The sequence below is a fragment of the Phaenicophaeus curvirostris genome, chromosome 1, assembly GCF_032191515.1.
Source record: "Phaenicophaeus curvirostris isolate KB17595 chromosome 1, BPBGC_Pcur_1.0, whole genome shotgun sequence".
NCBI classification, from domain to species: domain Eukaryota; kingdom Metazoa; phylum Chordata; class Aves; order Cuculiformes; family Cuculidae; genus Phaenicophaeus; species Phaenicophaeus curvirostris.
The window spans coordinates 24,421,720-24,443,555 of NC_091392.1; the positions used below are offsets into that span (position 1 = coordinate 24,421,720).

General features: G+C 38.7%; 1 protein-coding gene across 2 annotated transcripts in view; it reads right to left on the reverse strand.

Moving 5' to 3' along the window:
- The window catches only part of KCND2 (potassium voltage-gated channel subfamily D member 2), a 270,455-nt gene that overhangs the window by 7,051 nt on the left and 241,568 nt on the right, over positions 1–21,836 (reverse strand). For both annotated transcript variants that reach the window (XM_069850764.1, XM_069850754.1), the window contains exons 3-5: positions 12,947–13,109; positions 3,393–3,491; positions 1,727–1,822 (exon numbers count right to left, since the gene is read on the reverse strand). In XM_069850764.1, the coding sequence (XP_069706865.1) occupies positions 1,727–1,822; positions 3,393–3,491; positions 12,947–13,109 (358 nt within the window). The remainder of the gene's footprint in view (positions 1–1,726; positions 1,823–3,392; positions 3,492–12,946; positions 13,110–21,836) is intronic.

The window sequence follows — 21,836 nt, forward strand, 5'->3', positions numbered from 1 at the left end:
TATGATTAGAGGAAATGTGGAACTTTAGGAGATGAATTCAACTCCCATTAAATGAAGAGAATTTTTTTCCATGATTTCTATGTGAGTTTGAAAAGATCTGTGGCTGGTACTAGGGTTTTTAAGTATGTTTGTAATGTTCAATTGTGGAACAATTTTCTAAGGCAGACAGCTATTATCAGGTTCTAGTACAAAATGTCTCAAAAACATTCCAAAAGGATCCAGCTTGAATCTTGGCAAAGAAATCACATTTTGCTCTGAATAGGAAGCAAGACATTTTGTCCTACAGCACATTGTATAAAAATGAATACTCCCAAAATTAAGAACAGAGAAGACATAAGCACTCGAGGGATGATGTATTACTATCTAAGTGATGTAACAACTGGGCCATTTTATTCACAAAGAAAACTCTCGAAAGGAGACCATTAAATTATGCATATACATACATCACATTTTAATTTAGCAATCTCTGTTGTGGAAAAGCTTTTTAATTATTTTTTTTTTGAGAAAGAGCAGAAAGACTTTCACATTGATCTCCATCAAATACAGCGGAAGCATTACTGGGTCTCTGAATGAAAATCTAAAACTAGGCTACAAAGACAAGACAAAACAGCATGAAGTTCCTCTATGTATGCAAAATTAAAGAGAAATCATATAATCTTTTACATGTAACTGGAACTTTTAAAACTAGAGGTAAATTTGTAAATGGTAGCATAATGGATGTTGACCAACTTATCTACAATTTAAAGTAAATTGTGCATGACAATATAACACCCACAAAAATATAAACATTCAAGGAGATTATTTTAGTGTGCCCTATGTGAAATTCCCAAATCCACAAAAAATGAATTCACTATAATTAATATTTATGTTCTTATTTTCCTTAGGAAATGATAAAAGACAAAACAAGGTAAGTTTGGCGATGATTAAGGTTATTGCTGAGGTGTTTTCTGTCCAGAAATATTCTATTAGTAAACATGGCACTTGGTTATTACTGAATTATAACTCTGGTCTAGTTTACTATCCTTTATAGCTGTATAATTCCTCAGGTATTGACCAGGGAAAAATATAGAGAGCACATAATAATCAGTCCTTTTGATTTATAGGGAGTTTAAAATCTAGATGAGCATATTTAGGCTGTTATGAATTACATCAGTGATTTCTACAGGGATCTCAGTGCCTAAATGAAGCCAAAGGACTTTGAAGCTTTGCACCTGCATCTGAATTAAGCTCTTAAAGCTTCAAAATAGGATGTTTGGGGATCCTCTTTTACAGTTACTTCAGTGGGAAGTGTGTGCGTGTCTGAGGAGACACTCAGCAGCGATCCCTGTATAAAAGCCCAACACGTGCTCAGGCAAACACTTGCTTTGCACTGGGTATTGAATATGTAAGGATTATAAACCGTGTTGTGTGAACTGTACTGCAGAAAACCATAAATGAAAACAGTATAGAATGTATGAAAACCATAATGAAGGTCATGTACACAGCTTGACTGTATTGAGGACATCTCACTGACGCCAGTGTTTTTTACCCTAGATGAGGCTCTCATCTGGGATCTCTCAGTTATTTATAAATAGTGGATATAATATCTTAAAACAAGATAAAATTACTTTTCTTCCCATTTAACTGCTTTCATATAAAGGCTTGTTAATTAGAAAAAATACTGAAAAAAAATCAAAACTAGGCTTGTCTTGGAATTCACAGGAAAACACAGTTCCCTTTTTCTTACCGTAGTTTTTTCCAGGCAGTGAAGCAGGTGGTGGTGCTGTGTTTCAAAGGAAGAGCCAGATTTGCTAACGAAGGCCTCTTCTTCTTCATTGGAGGACTGTTAATAAATAGAACTCCATATTATTGTTATTTGTAAACAAGAGGGGTCTTATCCAAATATTTGACCAGAACTAATCTGGATTGTACATGGTAGCATAACTGCTATGCATCTACATGGTATAACCCAATTTTTGTGCACTTGAGTTCTCTTTACTTGTTTGTTTTTTTAATCACAATATTTTCTTTCCTTCCTTTGCACGTCATTTTAAATGTTTCCATCTTAGGTCTTTTATGCATAGATAGAGTAGTACAATTTACAAGTGCAGTCAATGGGTAAGCTTTGAATGTTGGATCAATGCATGCTTAAAATTACCAGAAATTTAGGTGACAGTAAATTTTATTTATTTTTTTTCCTGGGAATGTTCCTAATTTGAAGGAAATTAAACATAGTTGTCCTCCTGGGATTATTTCATAGCAGGCAAGAGTTTTTGGTATTGCTTCTTGCATAAATATTAATGTCATTGATCCCAATCTGCTGAATTTGGAAAGCACATAGCAGATGTTACTGACACAGAATGAAGAATTAAGTAGAAAACATCCACTGTTTATTAATTGCTTTTGTGGTTATTCACTAGAAAGCAAAAAAAATCGTAGAGGAGAAAGTAGGATAATAAGAAAGATTACGATTCAGCTTCAGGATACTTTAAATCTGCATGGCAATAAAGCTATTTCGTGTCTTTTTAGTTTAAAGACTGGAGTTCTTTCAGGCAGAAGAGGAAGGGAAGGTTCTGACTGCTCATCTTTTGCACTAGACTGTATGGATGGACAGCCGCTTCCTCCACTTCTGGCTATAGGTTAAAGACTTTTTAACATGTATTGAATGGAAAGAGCATAGAGGAATAAAAGCCTTCCTATATTCCCCAGGGAATTGCCTCAACACCAGAAAATTGCAGAGATTAAAAAAACACTGCGTCTTCAGTCTTTCTCAACTGGCTTGAGCTCTGAGTATCTAAGGGTCTGTCTCAGGCAGCATATGTTGCTGTGGGTCCCAGTCCCAGTTCTGCCCCTGGTCCTGGCTTTCTTGCCAGGGGCAAGGGGGGAATTTACTTCAGGTAACATTAAATTTCAGTGCCTTTGAAGTAACCACCAATATTCTTTTTTGATCAGAGTACGTGCTTCTGGGAAACACCCTTCACTCTGCAACACCCCTGTGTGCAAACAGTACCCCTGAGCTACCTCTTCTACTCACTGATGATGAAGCCTGGTTTTGTCACCCATGTTCTACCTCTCTAAAGCCAAACGAGGTAAATCCAACACACCTCCTTAGAGGCAAAAGCGCTGTATTTTCTAAATGAGGTCTTCTACAGGACTTGCCTCTAAAAATGTGTTTTACATTTGAATCCAGTATTTCTTTCTGGCCATTTCCCTCATTTTTTAATACCCCATCACTGACTCTCATAAGCTTCTTTTAACAACAGTAATTGTCCAATTTATCCTTCTTTAATCTACCTCTAAAGATAACATTGCCAAAGGACCCAAGTTGTCTTGCCCTGGTGATGAACAAAATAAGCTACTGCTGGGCTGTCATTAAGCTGTTTCTCTGGAGCTGGAGGATATAAAAACATTACCTGCTGCAGCTGGTTACTCAGTAAGCCATTTCTTTTACTCTGCATGTAGGCATTAGCACTCCCACTCTTTGCTGCACGTATTCGAGCAAGTCTGGCTTTCTGTGTAAATAGACAAAAGAAAGAGTGTCACTTGTACTCATGTCCATTATTCTGTTTATCTAAAACTGCTAATTGGAATCAGCTGCTTATGAATACCAATATCATAATGACTGAAAGGCTGCATTGCATCTGTCCTCCAGGTGGAATGAATTATAAGTGCCTTCCTGTTTAAAATGCAAATGACAGAAGTTTTTATTTGCTTGCATGCATCAGCTAATGATAACAGTGATTTTTTTGAGAAGGGATTAGACAGGTCAGTATGTAAGTGCCTCCTTTTTTGTTTTTGTTTTTTTTTTTGGCATTGCTGCAATGGTGCCACTCCTTATGCCTTGTGTATCAGGAACATGTACATTCATCTCAGTTGCTGCTGCAGTGAAAATCTCTTTAAAGGGGAAGAAATGGTTCAGAAAAACATAATATTGCAACTGCTGTGAGCTGATTTCTCAGAGCCTTTTGGGGTTTTAGAGTAACAGAATGCGATGGTGGTTTTTATGCTGTCTCCCAGCTAAGTCCTTGAATGCTTACCAAGGCTCATGAAAGCCCTCTTACCTCTTCATGTCTATAGGTATAATCAGACTTAATACTTGCCATCTTTGGTCATAATCTGTCTGTAACCTGACTTTCCAGAGACTGCAGGAATCAAATTTCTGGAAGACATTTGAGATTTCTCAGGTAAGCTTCATGGTTTGTGAAGACTTTTATTTGATAGCAGAAAGTAGCTCTTATCACAGAGTAGAAGGTGATTAATGAATGAAGGACACTTTACATCCACTGACTTTTGAACAACAGATAGAAGCCAGCATTAGGGGAAAGCATGAAGGAAAGACTCTCTTAGCTAATAACATAGAAATAAAGCTTTTATGAGATTTCTAGGGTGGCATCCCAGTTCCATAATTTTTATGGCTGTATACATGTGTAAGAAGGAGTCTGAGTTTATCTTCATGCATTGGTTTCTGATTCTGAAAATGCTGAGCAGCATCTGGAATTGAATGGCATCTGGAGCACAGAAGGAGATACAGTGAAGAACTGAGAAAAACTGACTTTATTATATTAACAGGGATTTTCACATCTGATAATTACTTGGTTGATATTTTTGGAAAATAGAGCATTTCTGCCTCCTTCCCCCAATTTCTGTGGCGTTAAATGTCAGCATGAAATGATTGAGAATCCCTGAATGCTTATAAAGGGAAGCAGTCCGGTCACTGCAGTCTCCAGATATCTCTGGTGTGATTAATAATTAACCGACTATGAGAAATTACTCAATACCGTGCTTCTTTGCACTCACAGCCTAAAACTTGCAGACCTCTTCTACAGCAAGCCAAGAAATTCATGACCGCTAACAGCAAACACGTCTAGAATCTGGCTTATGTTATCTTTAAATTGTTCTGAAAGAAAATAAGATAAAGCTGTGCATGTGTGCATCACTGAGTCAAAAGGCTCACATGAGAGGCTGTTGCCTGATTTTGTGCTATACTGGCCATTTTAGAAGAACACATTGGTTTGTCACCTTCCTTGGTGCACGCAGCCTTTCCAGCTATGCAGTTAAGGCACCTTAGTCTAGTGATAAGAAGTGAAGTGCCCTGATCTAGTGCTTCTGCACAGCTGAATTCCTACCTTCCACTTCCTCCTCTTAGCACTGACAGGACGCACACAGCCCCGTGCACCATCATCCTGGGCAGGATCCCAGATACTGAGCTGGGGGTGAATGTCCAGTCAGGGCTCTTTCACTGAAAACCACAGCTGACTATCCCTGGGCAGCCCACCCGAGAGAGAGCAAGGGGCTGAGCTGGCCTGGGGTGTCCAGCAGCCGACCTGGGGGTAAGGGCTGAGTGGGAAACAGTTAACAGCTCTAATCCTCCTGGCTCACACTGGTGACACATCCAGGGCCAACGATGTGGTTAGGGCTGAGTCCTCAGGAATGGTAATAAAAAATCCCCTTGGGCAGGCAGAAAATAGGTTATTATCAAGGTGGAGCTCTTCAGATACCCCATCAGCATGATGGGCTGAAGGCTGGGGAAAGAGCTTTACCTGCACTGCAGAACTGTCATGGGCTGGGACATGTGAGCTGGGTTATGTTCATAAATATATTAAAGGTCTCTCTCAGCATTACTGTTTAGCCTTAGGAGCTCGAGATGCTTTAGAGGTGCCTTTGCAGGGTGCAACACAGAGTACTATAAATAAGTGATTTTGGTCACAAATTTTTTCGCTGTGGTACTTTTTCAATGTGCTCTTTATACAGGGAGATTCATTAGATTTAATGAACAAACCTCTTACATGCATTACTTATGCTTTTCCATTTAGCATGCATATTAATTTTGTCTTTCAGTGATGGAAGTAATAATTACGCTGCAGCACCATTTAATAAAGAAATATAAAAAACATAATGATTCATCAGACTATCTTAATATATGAATGTGCTACAACACATATAATACAATGGCTGTACTTTCCATGTGAAGATTTCAAATTACTTTGCAAATATGAATTTATTGCATCTTAGAAAGCTTTTGTGAGATGGGAAGTAATAGCTTACCTCTTTCTATCTGAGACTCATTCAGATGGCCCTAATTTCCATCATTTACCAATAAATTATCTATTACCATGGGAGGAACAAGATATTGTGGCTTCCGTGCTTGTACTTCTGCTTACAGAAAATACTGAAACTGGAGATGTTTACAAATCTGTTAAAGGGTTAAGATTTCTTTTCAGTGCTTCTGCCTGATTTATATCAGAGCCTGTAGCATGACTAGTCTAGTGACTTCTCACATTTCCTATCAAGGAATTGTTAAAAGCTCATGTCAGCCATAGGATTTTAAGGACTTGCATTGGGGATTGAATTCCCGTGAAGGACACCAAAATGACTTGATGGCATCAGGGAAACTGTGATTACAGAAGAACTGTATTTTCCTTTATCTGTGAACTGCATTTTCTGCTATGTACAACAGAAAAGGAGTGACAACTGCCCCTTTCAACCACTGCAAAGCCCTTCCTAACCAATGTAGCTGAAACACAGTTCTTTCACTAATTCCGATGAAATTGCACCGTAATCATCTTGTCTGAAACCTCCTAAAGAAACTGATGATCAGCTCTAATTCTTCCCACATCCCTTGTATTTGCACTGAACTTCTATTTTTAATGTGCTGGTTTTTTTTTTTCCTAGATTAAAATTTTGCCTTTTCAATGTGTATCCTTGTCTAGGGCTGCATTTCAAGGAACCTTACAAGGGGAATACACTGCTATTCAACAACAGCTAGCTCTGTCAGTTCTAGAAATATAAACAGTTATTTCCACAAGGTTTTAACTAATGCTAAATGCAGCACTGTGGGGTATTTACAATATCCAGCTTTTAATGCTCAAGATGCCCTCAGCTGTCCAGTTGTATTAAGAGACAGATTTTATCAGGAACACTTCAGGGCAGGGCTTACTGTGATACTGGGAACACTTCTTGGCAAGAGCCCTTCTTCAGTTTGCTATGCAAGAAGCATAATTAGCCTAGGTAATTTAATATTAGATAGCTCCTGTTGTTTCTCTTCTACTGCTCTCCAGACTACATAACTACCTTAGTATAAAACCTCAAAAATTACTAATTACTTACCATATATTTATTATTTTTTAATGATCTTGTGCAACTAAAATATAAGAATTCCTTCACAGTCATTCTGTGTACAGGTTTTGGTTGGGATAGACTTAAATTTCTCCACAGTAGCTTGTATGGGGCTGTGTTTTGGATTCGTGATGAAATCGGTGTTGATAAAACAGGGATGACACAACTGATGAGGGAACCAACTAGGGAAGGTGCCCCATTCAACCTGTTGTTCGTGAACAGAGGAGGCCTTGTGGGAGATGTGATGGGTGGAGGACATCTGGGGCACAGTGATCATGAGATGATAGAATTCTCAGTTTCAGGAGAAGTAAGGAGGGGGGCAGCAGAACTGCCACCTTGGATTTCTGGAGGGTGGACTTTAGACTGTTTAGAAGGCTGGTTGATAAAGTTCCTTGGGAGGCAAGGGAGTCCAGGAGGACTGGGTGCTCTTCAAGAAAGAGATCCTGGTGGCACAAGAGCAGGACATCCCTGTGTGCCAAAAAATGAACCGATGGGGAAGAAAACCATCTTGGCTGAGCAGAGAGATCTGAGTGGATCTCCAAAAAACAAGGAAAGTATATGAGCTTTGGAAGAAAGGGCAGGCATCTCTGCAGGAGGTAGTGAGGTCATGCAAAGAGACAATCAGAGGGGCTAAAGCCCAACTAAATCTTACATTGGCCAATTCTGTGAAAGATAATAAAAAATGTTTCTACAAATATATTAACAACAAAAGGAGGGCTAAGGAGAATCTCCTTCATTTACTGGATGCAGGGAGGACATTAGTGACAAAAGGATGAGGATAAGGCAGGGGTACTTGATGCCTTCTTTGCCTCAGGCTTTAATAGTAAGATAAGATGTTCTCTGGAAACTCAGCCTCCTGAGCCAGAAGGCAGGGAGAGAGAGCAGAACAAGCTCCAGTGATCCAAGAGGAAATGGCTGGAGACCTGTTTGGCCAATTAGACATTTATAAGTCTATAGGCCTGGATGGGATCCACCCAAGTTCTAGGTCCATTTCTGTTCAATATCTTTATCAATTTTTTCAGTGAGGGGATTGAATGTACCCTTAGTAAATTCATGGATGACACTAAGCTGGGAAGAAGTACTGATCTTCTTGAGGGTAGGGAGGCTCTACAGAGGGATCAGAACAGGCTCAGGCCAGTGGGATGAGGTTTAGCAAGGCCAAGTGCCGACTCCTGCACATGGGACACAACAATCCCTTGCAGCACTACAGGCTTGGGGGAGAGTGGCTGGAAAGCTGCCTGGCAGAGAAGGACCTGGGCGTGTTGGTTGACAGATGGCTGAATATGAAGTCAGCAGTGCGTCCAGGTGGCCAAGAAGGTTGAATGGTTGGACTTGATGATCCTGTGGGTCTCTTCCAACCTGCTTATTCTATGATTCTAAGGGCAACAGGATCTTGGACTGTATCAGAAACAGTGTGGCCAGCAGGACAAGGGAAGTGATTGTGCCCCTGTATTTGGCATTGGTGAGGTTGCACCTGGAATACTGTGTTCAGTTTTGGGCCTCTCAGTACAAGAAAAACATTTTGGTGCTGGAGCGTGTCCAGAAAAGAGCAATGAAGCTGGTGAAGGTGCTGGAGAACAAGTCCTATGAGGAGCAGCTAAGGGAACTGGGGTTGTTTAGCCTAGAGAAAAGGAGGCTGAGGGGAGACCTTATCACTGTCTGCAACTGCCTGAAAGGAGGTTGTAGAAAGGTGGGTGTTGGTCTCTTCTCCCAAGTGACAGGCAATAGGATGAGAGGAAATGTCCTCAAGTTGCAGCAGGGGATATTCAGATTAGGCATAGGAAAACTTTCTTCACTGAAAGGGTTATCAGGCACTGGAACAGGCTGCCCAGGGAGGTGGATGAGTCGTCACCTCTGGAGGTATTTAGAAGACGGGTAGATGAAGTGCTCAGGGATGTGGTTTAGTAATGGACAGGTATGGTTGGACTCAATGAACTCAAAAGTCTTTTCCAACTAAATAATTCTATGATTTTATAAGGCCTTTTCTGCTCCTCAGACTGTTCCGCCACCGATTATGCTGGGGATGCACAAGATGTTGTGAGGAGACACAGCTGGGACAGCTGCCCCTAGCTGGTCCCTGCTGACCAGAATGATATCTCATACCATATGATATCATGCTCAGCAATAAAACTGGGGGGAGCAAAAGTTGGTGGGGGCTGCTGTTGCTCAGAGACTGGCTGCACATCAGTCACTCAATAATGAGCATTTGTTTCTTTTGCATTACTTGTGTTTCTTGGTTTTGATTCCCCATCCCACTTTGTTGTTCACCTCCTTCTTCTTTTTTTAAAATTATAGAACTATCTTTATCTCAACCCATGAGTTTTTGCACTTTCACCTTTTGGATTCTCTTCTCCATTCCACTGTGAGGGAGTGAGCGAGCAGCTAGATGGTTCTTGGATGCCTACTAGGGTTAAACCACAACAATGGGGCTCCTAAGGTCACAGCCAAAACTACAAAAAAAAAAAATCTTCACATTGTTGTTAACAACATTTTTTGTTTGCCCTTTCATAAATCCATTCTATGTTTTTGCTTTCAAGTGAAAAATCAAGCCCACATTTCATGCTCTGATTTTCTAATTTGCGGTAATTACAAATAATTGACTTTAGAGTAGCTGACAATAATTTATAGGATGTCAGTATGCAGTAGAAAAGAAAATGCTGTTTACATTGTACATTAATGGATATGGAATTAAATAAGGTTCAGATATTTGTTAAGTCATGCCTTGCTTTCATAATCTATCCAAATTACTGCTAAGTAAATACCAGTTTTACATGCTTTTGTGCTAAATTCAAAAATCTTGGCTAAGTTATTCTGGTATGACTCTGCAACTCCATCAAGATTAATTGCCTATCTTGTTTAAAGAAGTCATAATGGCTAGCTACTGTGAATGGTTTGCTGTAGGCTGCCAGGTGCTGTTAAGCAGTTGTTGCAATTTATCCGAGAGCTATTTATACTTATCTAGTAACTAATTATTCATAACTTGTCAGGTAAATACATCATGTACAATCAATAAATAACAAAGCCAAGCCAATCTTCAGGAGATATGTTTCTGTTTAACGGTAGAAGACTATACTCACATGAGAGATGCTGGTTGGATTTTATGTATTAAATCACTTTTTGTAGCTGATAGTAGTTTGGGTGTTCTGTTGAGGCACCATGCAAAGTCACTCCAGGGAGAAATTAGGTGGGCAACTGAAATTAAGGTTTCTCTATTTATTGTGTAATGAACGATAATGGTTGGATGGACCCACAATCAGGACTTTCTAGCTAAGAGAATATAAGGCTCATACCTTCAAAGATGCAGAAAAATAGATGTATGAAAAACAGTGAAGGCATCCAGCAAGGGCTGCATCTTTCAGGGTGTGGAAGACATTGTCATTAAAACAGTTGCTGCAGTACCTTTTGAAGGGGCAGACAACTATTCCAATACAGTAGTTAAGCCTCCTCCTTTGCCTTCTCTGTGCTGGTCTTAACTTTTGATAGTTGTTAAATATGGAATAGAAAACTGTATCCAAGCATATCTAAACCTTTCTTTTTTTCTTTCCTGTCCTTTCCTTTCCTTTTTCCTCCTTTCTTTTCCTTTATACGAGGACTAGTCACAACACATCTGTCATAACTTTGCCACCTGAAAGCACTGATGGGTAACCAAAATAACTTGGCCTCTTGAAATTGTTTCTAGCTGAAAAAAAACCCTCCACAAATGGGATTCTTCAAAGCTGTCTCAGTTGTGATAAATCTGCTTGAGGAAAAACCATAGGAAGACTACAGGGCATAATTAGCTTTGCCCTGAATTCCAATATCTATTTTGGAATATTATTTATTGTCAGAACAGGTCAGACCCTTGGACCTTATTATCAGATAGAAAAAAATATTCTGTTTATTTTACTTTGTCTTTTATTTTAATATCACTTTTTGTTTGTTTATATTGAGATCTCTTTTAGAATAATGTATTTCACTCACTGGAAGCAGGAGCTTCTCTTGCAAAATGAGATGGTATATAAACAAATTTCTTTCTTCCACCTTCTCCTGAACATTAATAGGCAGCATCTTTTTGCTAAAAAGAAACAAAGTGAATTCTCTAATCTTGAATGACTGTATAAAACTCAGTAAATGCATATACTGGTGGTCACATGGCTGTTGAACAAACCCAATATGAATGACAAAGTTTTTCTGCTGAAAATTCCCAGTGCTCTTAGGACTAGATTTCAAGTCTCCACCATAGAACTTTCTCTTGAGTTTCCCGACAGCCCAAATGTTTTTGGGTTTTTGGTTTTTTTTTTCATTTCTGAAGACTACCTTGATTAAAATTAGGTATGAGATACTGATAAAGTAAGTTGCATAATTCAAATATACAACTATCTCAATCACATAGGTGATGGGGTAGTCAGCAGGAGGTACTATTGCCTGCAGGGATTCACAATGTGCTCCATGAAACAACAGCCTCTCTTAAGCTACTTCTTCAGCCTTAGAGAACAGAAATAAGGTTGGCACCTAGGGAAACATTTAATTTAGAAAACTGTGTAAAGTTTCTGTTGTATTGAATGAAGAAGGAATTTCAAACTTCAATAATGTGACCTTTTTACTTGAATATTCTTAAACGATGGAGTAGAACCCTCCTGTGAAATGCAAAGCTATACTTCATAGCTAAATATTGGTAGATATGGACTGTACATTACTTAAGAAGTGCTTTTTATTGATTTTTTTCAGTCCATCAGAGCAATATTCTGTTCAACATCTCAGTCATTTTATATGACAGAGATTAGATTTACAATAGGAGATATCAAGGAAACACACATACAGTGCTAAGCTAATCAGACCTCAAAGCCATTTTCTCCCAAGCAAGAAGGGCATAAACACCATCACAGGAAATCTCTCATTCCTACTGTTGACATTGTTCTGGGGAGCAGAGGAACAGATGCTTTGCAGGATTGCCATTCATCACTTCGTATTCCTGTTTGAAACATACAATGAGCTCACTGTTTTGCAAGGAGAAAAAGCCAGTTATGAACTCAAGCAGTTTCTATTCAGGGAGAGATTATGGGGAATATCAGCCAATCTGCCGTTCTAATGTTTGCAAGGTATTTTCTAGCATCCACCTTTTTTTTCATTGGCCGGTGTAAAGCGGGACTAGAACATTTTGTTTCATGACATGCAGAAGGAGGTGGTTTCTATCTGAAGTAAAGCTAGTTGCAGCTGCAGTTATGGAAGTTTAGGACAGGCACATTGATTTCTGGGATCAAGCAGATTTGTTATCCATGACTGGTGCAATGCTTGGAGGCACAGTAATGAAGCATTGTGTTCTGGCTTATACATGCTGTTCTTTGTCTGCTACTGCCTTTATGCAAACAGAAGTGGAAAAGTTCCTGAGAAAGACAATGCAGTGTAGAAGTGACGTGTTCTCTGCATGTTCCAGCTGTAGGAATGGGGAATGCACAGCTGGAACTAGTACATGGGACAAAACAGCACAAAAAAGGGTGGGTGGAGTTAGTAGGATAGGTAGGGTATGACATTTAGATTACTGAAGCAGCATATATTTGAAATCAGGTTTCTAGAAAGATGTGACATTTCTGTGATATGTTCGATTTCTTTTATAGCCATTTTCCTCATCTGGCAGTATTCTTCTAAGATGTGGTCGTTAAAGGGTACAATAGTTTAGCCTGAGCCTATGACTGACTTTCTTGGCCACTAAACATAACACAGTGTTTGCATCTGAGACATGGGTGAGGCACATAGCACAAACATATAGTAGTCCTTTTGCTAAGAAGTACTCACTTTGAGGATGCACAGCATAGAGAAACTCATATTTTATCCATTGCTCACCAAAAGAAGAGGAAAAAAATTAGGAGCTCACCTTTTGTGCCCTGCGCTTGTCTGCTCGTTGATTCTGATGGTAGATACGGCTGAAGTTGGACACTATTACAGGAACTGGCAGAGCAATGACCAAGACCCCACTCAGGGAGCATATTGAACCAAAAATCTTGCCAGCTATTGTCTTCGGCACCATGTCTCCATATCTGGATTAAGGAAACAAAATGCTCAGTAAAGAAAAAATCTCCTCTAAGTACCGAATTTCAAAATGAATTAATTGCACAATAGATTTTACTTCCCTTGCACATAATACTTGCTGCATAGAAATAACACTTAATACACATATACGTACATATATAGCATGCCCAGTGCTGTGCACACATGAGTTTAATGAACTAATGTTGGCTACCCTGTCCATCAAACTGCGGGCATCTATAGTCTTCTCAGACTGCCTCCATTACAATGGAGAAAGAGTGATGTTGCTAATGAAACAAAATATCAGTGTTGAAGTCCTTACTCTATCTGCTTGTTGGAAGAATTCATCACTTCCCATTGGCAAGATCTTAGGGAGACCACTTGCTAAGTTAGATGCCAACCTGAATTATGCGTTCCTTCACTTAAGCTTATATAGCACTTTCCACTAGGAGAGTAGCACATATTTTGGAACATTTGCAACGCTTGGTAAGACAAAAACATGGCTGACATAACCTATTGCTGTTGACAAGATGCCTTTGAATATGAAGTTGGGCTAGGTGACATTCATAGGCCCCTTCTATGGTCTAGTTAAAAGTAAATATGAAAAACTCAAGCCAGAAGCAAGCAACCAAACAAATTCTAAGTACAAAACCTGGCAGTGCTCAGAATTCTTAGGACTACCATCTTTCTTTAGGCTGTTGGATATTGTTCTGTCTAGCAAGTAAGAACATAGTGCTACTGAAGTACATAGAGGCAGTCCAGTGACAGCTTAGTAAGAGATATCAACTCTCTGCACTCTGCAGAGTACCATATTTTATAGGACAAGTATATAATTACATATTATATAGTTTAAAGAGATAAATTACTTCCAAGTACCATTCAGGCTTTAACTTTGCCAGATTTTAAGTTGTTATTAAACATTCATCGTAGCATGTGAGGTTAGTATGCTTGCGAGTAGACAGGTAATACATTCCCTATTACAGAGAATTTATAACTTATCAACACAAGAAAAGGTAAGAAATAAAACTGCAAGAGGGATAGTGTTCGGAAAATGCTGCCTGGAAAACAAAACCTGTCTGTTCAGCAGGAACTGGAAAAATAATAGAGAAGAGGGGGGGAGTCCTCAAGTCACATGGTCCAAAATGTGCACCCAGTCACAAGTAGGAAGGGAAAAAGGGATAAGGATATCAGATGATAGAGAATCTGTATGGGGTTAGAGAACACCTTCTAGCAATGATAGCTCAGCATATGTCAAAATGGAATTACACTTCATCTTGTAGCTGAAGATGAATGGTTTGCATTTTGTAAGACAAGGCAGATGTTTAATGTAAACATTCAAATAACTTGTCATCCAGGCAGATATAATAAAGATAACCAAGTCTTAGACTATTGACGAAGATTATGTTGTGCAAAATAAATGTTTCGTTGCTTTACAAAGCATGCCTGAGTGTAAAATATTCACAGACAAAAAAATACGTTAGTATTTCTACCAATAAATCCCCCTACCTGCTAAAACTTTGAATGTTATTAGTTTTTCTGATTTCACTTCATGCAGTATTGGATGAAAATACATAATGTAATATAATCCATCTTCTAAATTATTAATATATCTAGTCTTGATTACAAGATACATAAAACTGGAAAAATGCTAGAGAGAGAGTCATGCCTTCCCTCACATCAATAGTTGCACCTCACAACATAGACATTTTTACTGCTTGTCTTCCTAAAGCCAGAGCTAAGTATCAGCTGTCAGGAGTGATGCATGCCCACCTGTTCTTTTCTTTGGGCAAGGAAGTGGATAAAGGACCTTTCAAGGTCCCTTTATCAAACAGGAATGCCAACACCTAACTAACCCCATTTTTTTTTCAGGCAGAGCAGTGAGGTGAGCAGTGGGCACGGTGCCAGGCTGGTGAGATTTGGGTAGAAGTCCTAGGTTCACTGATAATCTTTGCTGGTTTACAACATTCGTTACTGCTTCATTTCATCCTTTCATGTACAATACAAGTATTTTCTTAAATTGAATCAACAGGTATCAATAGAAGGTTGATTTAAAAGGAAATACATATTTATGCATACCTGAGACAAGCAGATCTTGAAATACAAAATTAATGCATGGCCAGTACTACTGGACACATCTCTTAAATTAGATCCCTAAACTTGTACTTAGATGCCTATCACTTGAAATGCTAAATTGCTGAATCTTCTTAAGCTCACATTGTCACTGATGGCTGCTGCGGACAGAAAATATTTCTCTATCTAATTAATTTGATTTGAAGTTGCTCAGGGGTATAGTTCATCCTGTTGATAATGTGACACTATAATTATGTGAATCAAGTGTAGACTGATGCATTAGGAGTGGTGACAGGAACTATTAGCTGAACCATCCCTAACATTCCAGTATTTATATGTGGACCTACCCACTGACATAAGGAGGTGCCTTTTCACAGTATTTCAGTGTTATACAGTGAGATAAAAAAAAATAGGATTGTTTACTACATGAAGGTATTTTGCAACATTTCTTTTACTTTCTGGGCAAAATGAAAACTGCATGGATAAACTTCTTATTTTAAAACAACTTGCTTTTGATTATTTTTCTATTTCAGCCTGAATAAGTTCTAGCACAGTGACATTTTCCTGTATGCAATGCTGTTTGTTCATTGTTTAGTGCTAATAATATGTTTTGCATCACTAAAAACTCATACATAATTAGTTTTTCTCCTTTTGCTAAATACTGCGTTGGAGATGTTTAAATAAAGTTGTAGTCAGGAAAAAATGTCTTCCAAGAAATTAGCCTTCCTGCACAGGGTGAGAAACTTATTTTCTCACTTTTATGACAAAACAGTTTTTACTACATTTACTTTGATTAGCTTTGCTCTCCTTTGGGACAGTGACATAGATTTTTGCCTTGTGTAGGCATGATCAGAATTGTTAATGAAGTTCCTCCTGCTGGATCAAACATTACTTTTATTTATACCTCATATGTCACTGAATACCACCAATGGAAGTGGATGACCTAAAATAAAGGGAAAATTTCTTCCTTTACTCCACCTGCAATTGCTTTTTTCCTTGAAAAGTCTAAACTAAAAAAGAACATAACTCCATTTTCAAAAGGCAGGGTAGCTTTGTGGTGCTTTCTATTTCAAAGTGGAAAAAAAAATGCTTGATGTCTTAAACAAATTCTAAATTCTGCAGAAAATCTGAGCCGTTCAGTCATGGAAACACAACAAATACAGAATCTTATTAAGCAATTTTCACAGTCACTTTTCAAAAGGGAACTGTTTCAAGGTTTTATCTAGTGCTACTCTGTCTCACTGCTCTTCAGACTGTAACTGCAAATATATTCTTCTTCGTGTGGTTTTTCTTCCTAGTTGCAGTCTTTTCATAGTTTCATATATAGTCTGTTCCACATATGTCTATTATTGTGGCCAAAGCTCAAGTTACTTTTTGGCATTTATGATTTATGCTGACAATCTAACTTTGTAACATCAGAAGTGTCACCCCACTATTGCATGCTCTGGATAAGTGAACAAACAGATACGTTGTACTGATCCCTGTTATCAGTCAGGCGCATTCTACTTCATTAACCAAAAAGGGAAGGGAAAAGTCTATGACAAACTAGATGTGTCAATCAGGTTTTATCAAATCACAAGTCAGAAACCACGTGATCAAAGTAATGCTTAGGTTTCACTAGATGTAGTCCAGGCAGGTCAGACATTCACTATTGCTTGCAGTCTGTGGATGTCTGTTCGCTAAGTGACACTGAACAGGGATGGATGGATTTAAAGACATGTTTGTCTCAGTTGTTTGTATTCAGCAGGTGACAGACCACTTTTTCCTATTTGACTCCTTACTGCAAGGGAAGACAATAAGCCAGTGGATTCCTTTATTTTGCAAATACTGGATCTTTCAGAGTACTGATATGAGTAAAATAGGCATAATTTCTTATAGCTTTCCATGATAGACCTAGGGGCATGAAATGCACCTTGAGATGCACACAGAAGGCTGAGCTACTGTAGGAACTTCAGAAGCATGAATGGACGTGCATTTTCAAATGCCCAGCCTGTAACCTAAGCACGGCCACATCACATCTTACCCACGGACACCCACCTGCCACAGCAAGATTGCTTTTCTAACTGATGAGTGGAATATACCTGATATTGTATAACCATAATTCAAGAAATCTCAGACAACTGAGGCTGTATGTGTGGCATCATCAGCTGTTTATCTTCTTCCTGAATCTACTAAAGACTGTGTTTTGATGGATCTAAGGTGGAATATTTCATAAATCAAAGGTCTGAATTATAATTAAAACAAGTCATACTTTTTGTCCATTTTTCCTTAGTGTTAGCAGACAAAAGTATTTTCTTCACTAATCTTAACAAATAAGAGGGCAATGATGCTTATTTAACTTCTGTTTGTTTCTTTGAACACAGGAGTAATTTTTTCAAGTGAAAAGTAAATTTATTTTGGAGGATAAAATAAGTAGTCACAGAATTGTAATTTAGCTTTATTTTTGTATGTGCTTGACAGATCAAAAATATGTATTTGGACTAGCTTACTTCGGGTAAAAACACTGCAACTTCCAGATGACCTCTACAGAAAAATTCTAAAACTACAGGACATATGTAATAGAAATAAGTCCAAAATGTTCACTTTCACAAATATCAAATAGTTTAGACTGATAATTTCAGAAACAGTGAAGGAAAGAAAGGTCAATGTTCCAAAAACCTAAATGCAATAATGTTTACTGACACTAGGGGGCATAAACACCATTAAAAATAAATGCAAATGCGAAAGCATTTTTAAATCCATGTTACAAATACATGTGCCCTCTCCCACCTCCTTCGAATTAATTTACATTCTTTAATTGATTAAGATTGATTTAGGTCTGTTGTCTGCTCCTATCTTATCTGCTGAGAAGAAAAGCTAGTAACATTTTTGTTTTCAAACATATAGAATCATAGAATCACAGAATAACCAGGTTGGAAGAGACCCACTGGATCATCGAGTCCAACCATTCCTATCAAACACTAAACAATGCTCCTTAGCACCTTGTCCACCCGTGCCTTAAACACCTCCAGGGAAGGTGACTCAACCACCTCCCTGGGCAGCCTCTGCCAGTGCCCAATGACCCTTTCTGTGAAAAATGTTTTCCTAATGTCCAGCCTGAAGCTCCCCTGGCGGAGCTTGAGGCCATTTCCTCTTGTCCTGCCCCCTGTCACTTGGGAGAAGAGGCCAGCACCCTCCTTTCTACATAAAACATATCAGAAGCATCTATAAATAAAACATACCAGAAAATAATGGAGTCATTAAAATTTACTGAGTAATATTTCTTTGAAAAACAAGGAGGTTTATGAGTAAAGAATAATGAAAATAGTAGGAAATCCCTGGAAACTAAGCAATCTTTGTAGAAGCAAGCATGACACATATTTTTCATGCGTGGGACACAGAACATGTTTCCCAGTAGATTTAGCATGTTGTCCAGGTAGAGTTCGAGCTTTTTTCAACTGGAGTTGATTAGCAGAATGTTGTCCTGTCTTTCCAGGACAAGGTCCATCCTCCAGCTGCTCGCTTGCTTCTGGACGGGGTCTGTGCTTCACCCACCTGGGTGGGATGATGATGCATCTGCCCTCTTTCTTCCCTTCTCAGCTAAGGGCTGTTTCCTGTTCTCCTGGAACCGCAGGCAGAGCCGTAGAAGCTGCTCTGGTGAGACTCTCAGTGAAGATTATCCAGCTGCTCATCGGCCCATGCATTTAGGCAGCCAGCCACCTAATTGGGCACAGAATATGTGCCAGCGAAGGGGAGAAGGCAAGAAAAGCAATTCATACTTTCTCTGACACTAACAGTAATCATGATGAATCTGACGCCTTACCTACGTCTTAAAATAGCCTAATGATTTTGGAAAAGTAATGTCTAATAATACAAAATATTGCTGTTAGTGGGAGATGCAGAACATAACATAGATTATTTCAAATTTTATTCCAGCCTAGGGAGATTGTGCATAGAATTGCAAATAATCTTCCCAGCTGCTTTTACTGCTGCGAAGGGCCCTCTGTTGCAAGAGTTCTCTCTTCTGCTCAGTAGTGATGGACGTGGTCCCCTCTGGGGTCCACAAATGTTCCTCCAAGATCTGGCCAGAATATTTCATGAATGATGAAAACCACATCTGCTTTTCAAGAGTGGCAGTGCTCCCTGGACTTTCCAGCCTGCAGTGCGAGAGAGTCAAACTATTGGCCCTGCACATGGCTGGGTTTGCAGTTTCTGAAATACAAAATTTCAAATAAAATTCAGGGGTTTTATTTTTCAAATGTGTGCCAGGGCTCTCATCCAAGAAGCTTAAACAGATTTATGAAGGTGGGCTTTTCTACATAGCGATCAAGAAAAGGAACTTTTGCATAGAAAAGTTAAAAGGCTTGCCTAAGGAAACACTCCGGGCTTCTTGCAGTCAAGACAGAGATCCAGACAACCAAATTCATTCACTATAAAATATTAAATCCCAAAAGGTAACAAAAATCTTTTTTTTTTCATCTCTCCCCCACTCCATAGGAAAAGCTAATATCCTAACTGTTCCTGATATGCTGCAAAGTATCATGGAAATGTGATATCTGGTTCATGTTGTATGAGGGCTATTTAAACTGCCAGAGTTACGGCTCAGTTAAATCCTACTAGCTGCATTGAAGTCACACAGACATAGCACTGAGGGGTTCTTTTTTGTTTGTTTGTTTGTTTTTCCCCAGGTTTCAGAGGTAAAAATGAGAATGTTTGTTTTTAAGAAAAAGATAATTATTTCTGAAAGATCTTGACCTTTTTTATGACTAAGAAAGGAAACACAACAGAAAAAATATTTTTGATGCAAAAGTTGCAAGCTGGCTTTCCTAATGTTACCTAGATCATGGTGATTCTGACAATGCACTGGCCATCATCCACACTCATAGGTAAAAATGGGCCTTTTTTAGAGTCTGCAAGTAAAGGGAGTTTTGCAGAACCGTTTTCATAGTAGCAAGCTTCTGCGTCAAAAGCAGGTGCCCTCACCCTGCATGGCCCCTGCCAGTGCCCAAGCCTTCTCCTGCCAAAGATGATACTGGGACCACAACAGTCACTGCATATCATCTCTGCATACTGAAGCAGGCATTGGCTTGTGTTTCTGAACCCTTTTTTGGATTTTTTTCATTTTAACAATGTAGGATCACAGCCCATTATGGAGTACCTGAGAACTGAGGCTTCCAGCACCAGCTTCTGTGATAGAGATGCTCACACAGTGAGAGATCTACCATGTATTTGGTGGGGTTTTATGGTTAGTACAGCAGATGGAGGACTTTATGTTAGCAATAAAATTCATCAGCTGGAGTACCACACACCCCAGAAAGGAAGAATGACTGGTTAAGCCCTGCCTTTGTGCCATCATGGGCATGTGACTGAACGGATCTCAATTAATTCCTTTCACAATAAGTTTAGCTGTAAGATTCAGCAGATATGTTGCAAGGGAGCAAATATCAATTAACTACTTCAGCATCAAGATCAGATAAAAATATACCATCAGTGAAGAACAGAAACTATCCAAAAAGATGTGCTGTGCATAAAATAATATTATAGAGATGTCAAATTATATCTGACAATTGCAGAAAGGTGTCCTTGTCTAAAGGAGGGTGCTGTAAATTGTTGTAAAGCTGTTCCCTCGAGCTTCCAAGCTGCTTGGTGACTGAATTCTGGCAAGTAGACACTAATTAGACATTTATTTCAACATTACATTCAATAACAAATAATATAAATTTCTCCTAAGTTTAAATGGAATTTCAATATAAGCATAACAACTGTGCCACCTTAAGGAGTCAATCTGTACTACTTGAAAAGTATCTAAGTTGCTGTTTAGGAGCTAATACTAGTTTTAAAACATCACTGTATGTGAATGTGAAATGATCCAGGGCTAGATCTGGAAGAATGAGACAGAGCGAAGTAAAAATGTCAACATTTCCTAAAATCATCTTTAGTCCTAACAATACTATATCTAATTAGCATGGAATTCATTTGCCTGTATTACTTCAGAATGTCAACTGTTAAGATACTATGGTGATAAGGGGAGAATATGTGCTTAGATGGATAATTATACATAAGATGGTACAAATGATTACAGGAAGTATATATATTTCCTCTGCCACTCAGATACTTTGCATTTTCTGGGGCATGATGTAGACATTCCTTTTTTTTTTCATTCTATTTTATGTGAAACGAAAAGTAACTCGAAGGAAAAAAAAAAAGACAATTTGATCTTTGCTCCTTCAACTGTGTCTTACTTCCCTAAGAACAAATGTTCCAAGGTCTTTACTCCTAAATATCAATGACATATCACTTATATAGCCAGGATCTAATTTTTCAACAGTTCTTTTTTCAGTCCATGTGCTCCCACAAATACATATATACAATGAACTGACCAGCTCTTTCAAGGCTTAGAAATGAACAAAAGGACACCAGTAATGGGTCAGACCAAAACTTCACCTAGCCTAGTATTCAGTCTCCAAAATTTAACATGATGCAAACAAATATATAGGGAAAAAGAGTAGGCTAAATACACATGATAATATCTTTGAATGCTCCTCCATCCTCCATTCACTTAGAAATACTTCAAGGAGTACCAGAACTGTATTTTCTTTGTAATTAGTGATACTTAGTGAATTGTATTTCTATGGGCTTTATTTTTTCCCCCTAAATCCATGCACATTTTTTGTCATTCTCAATACTGT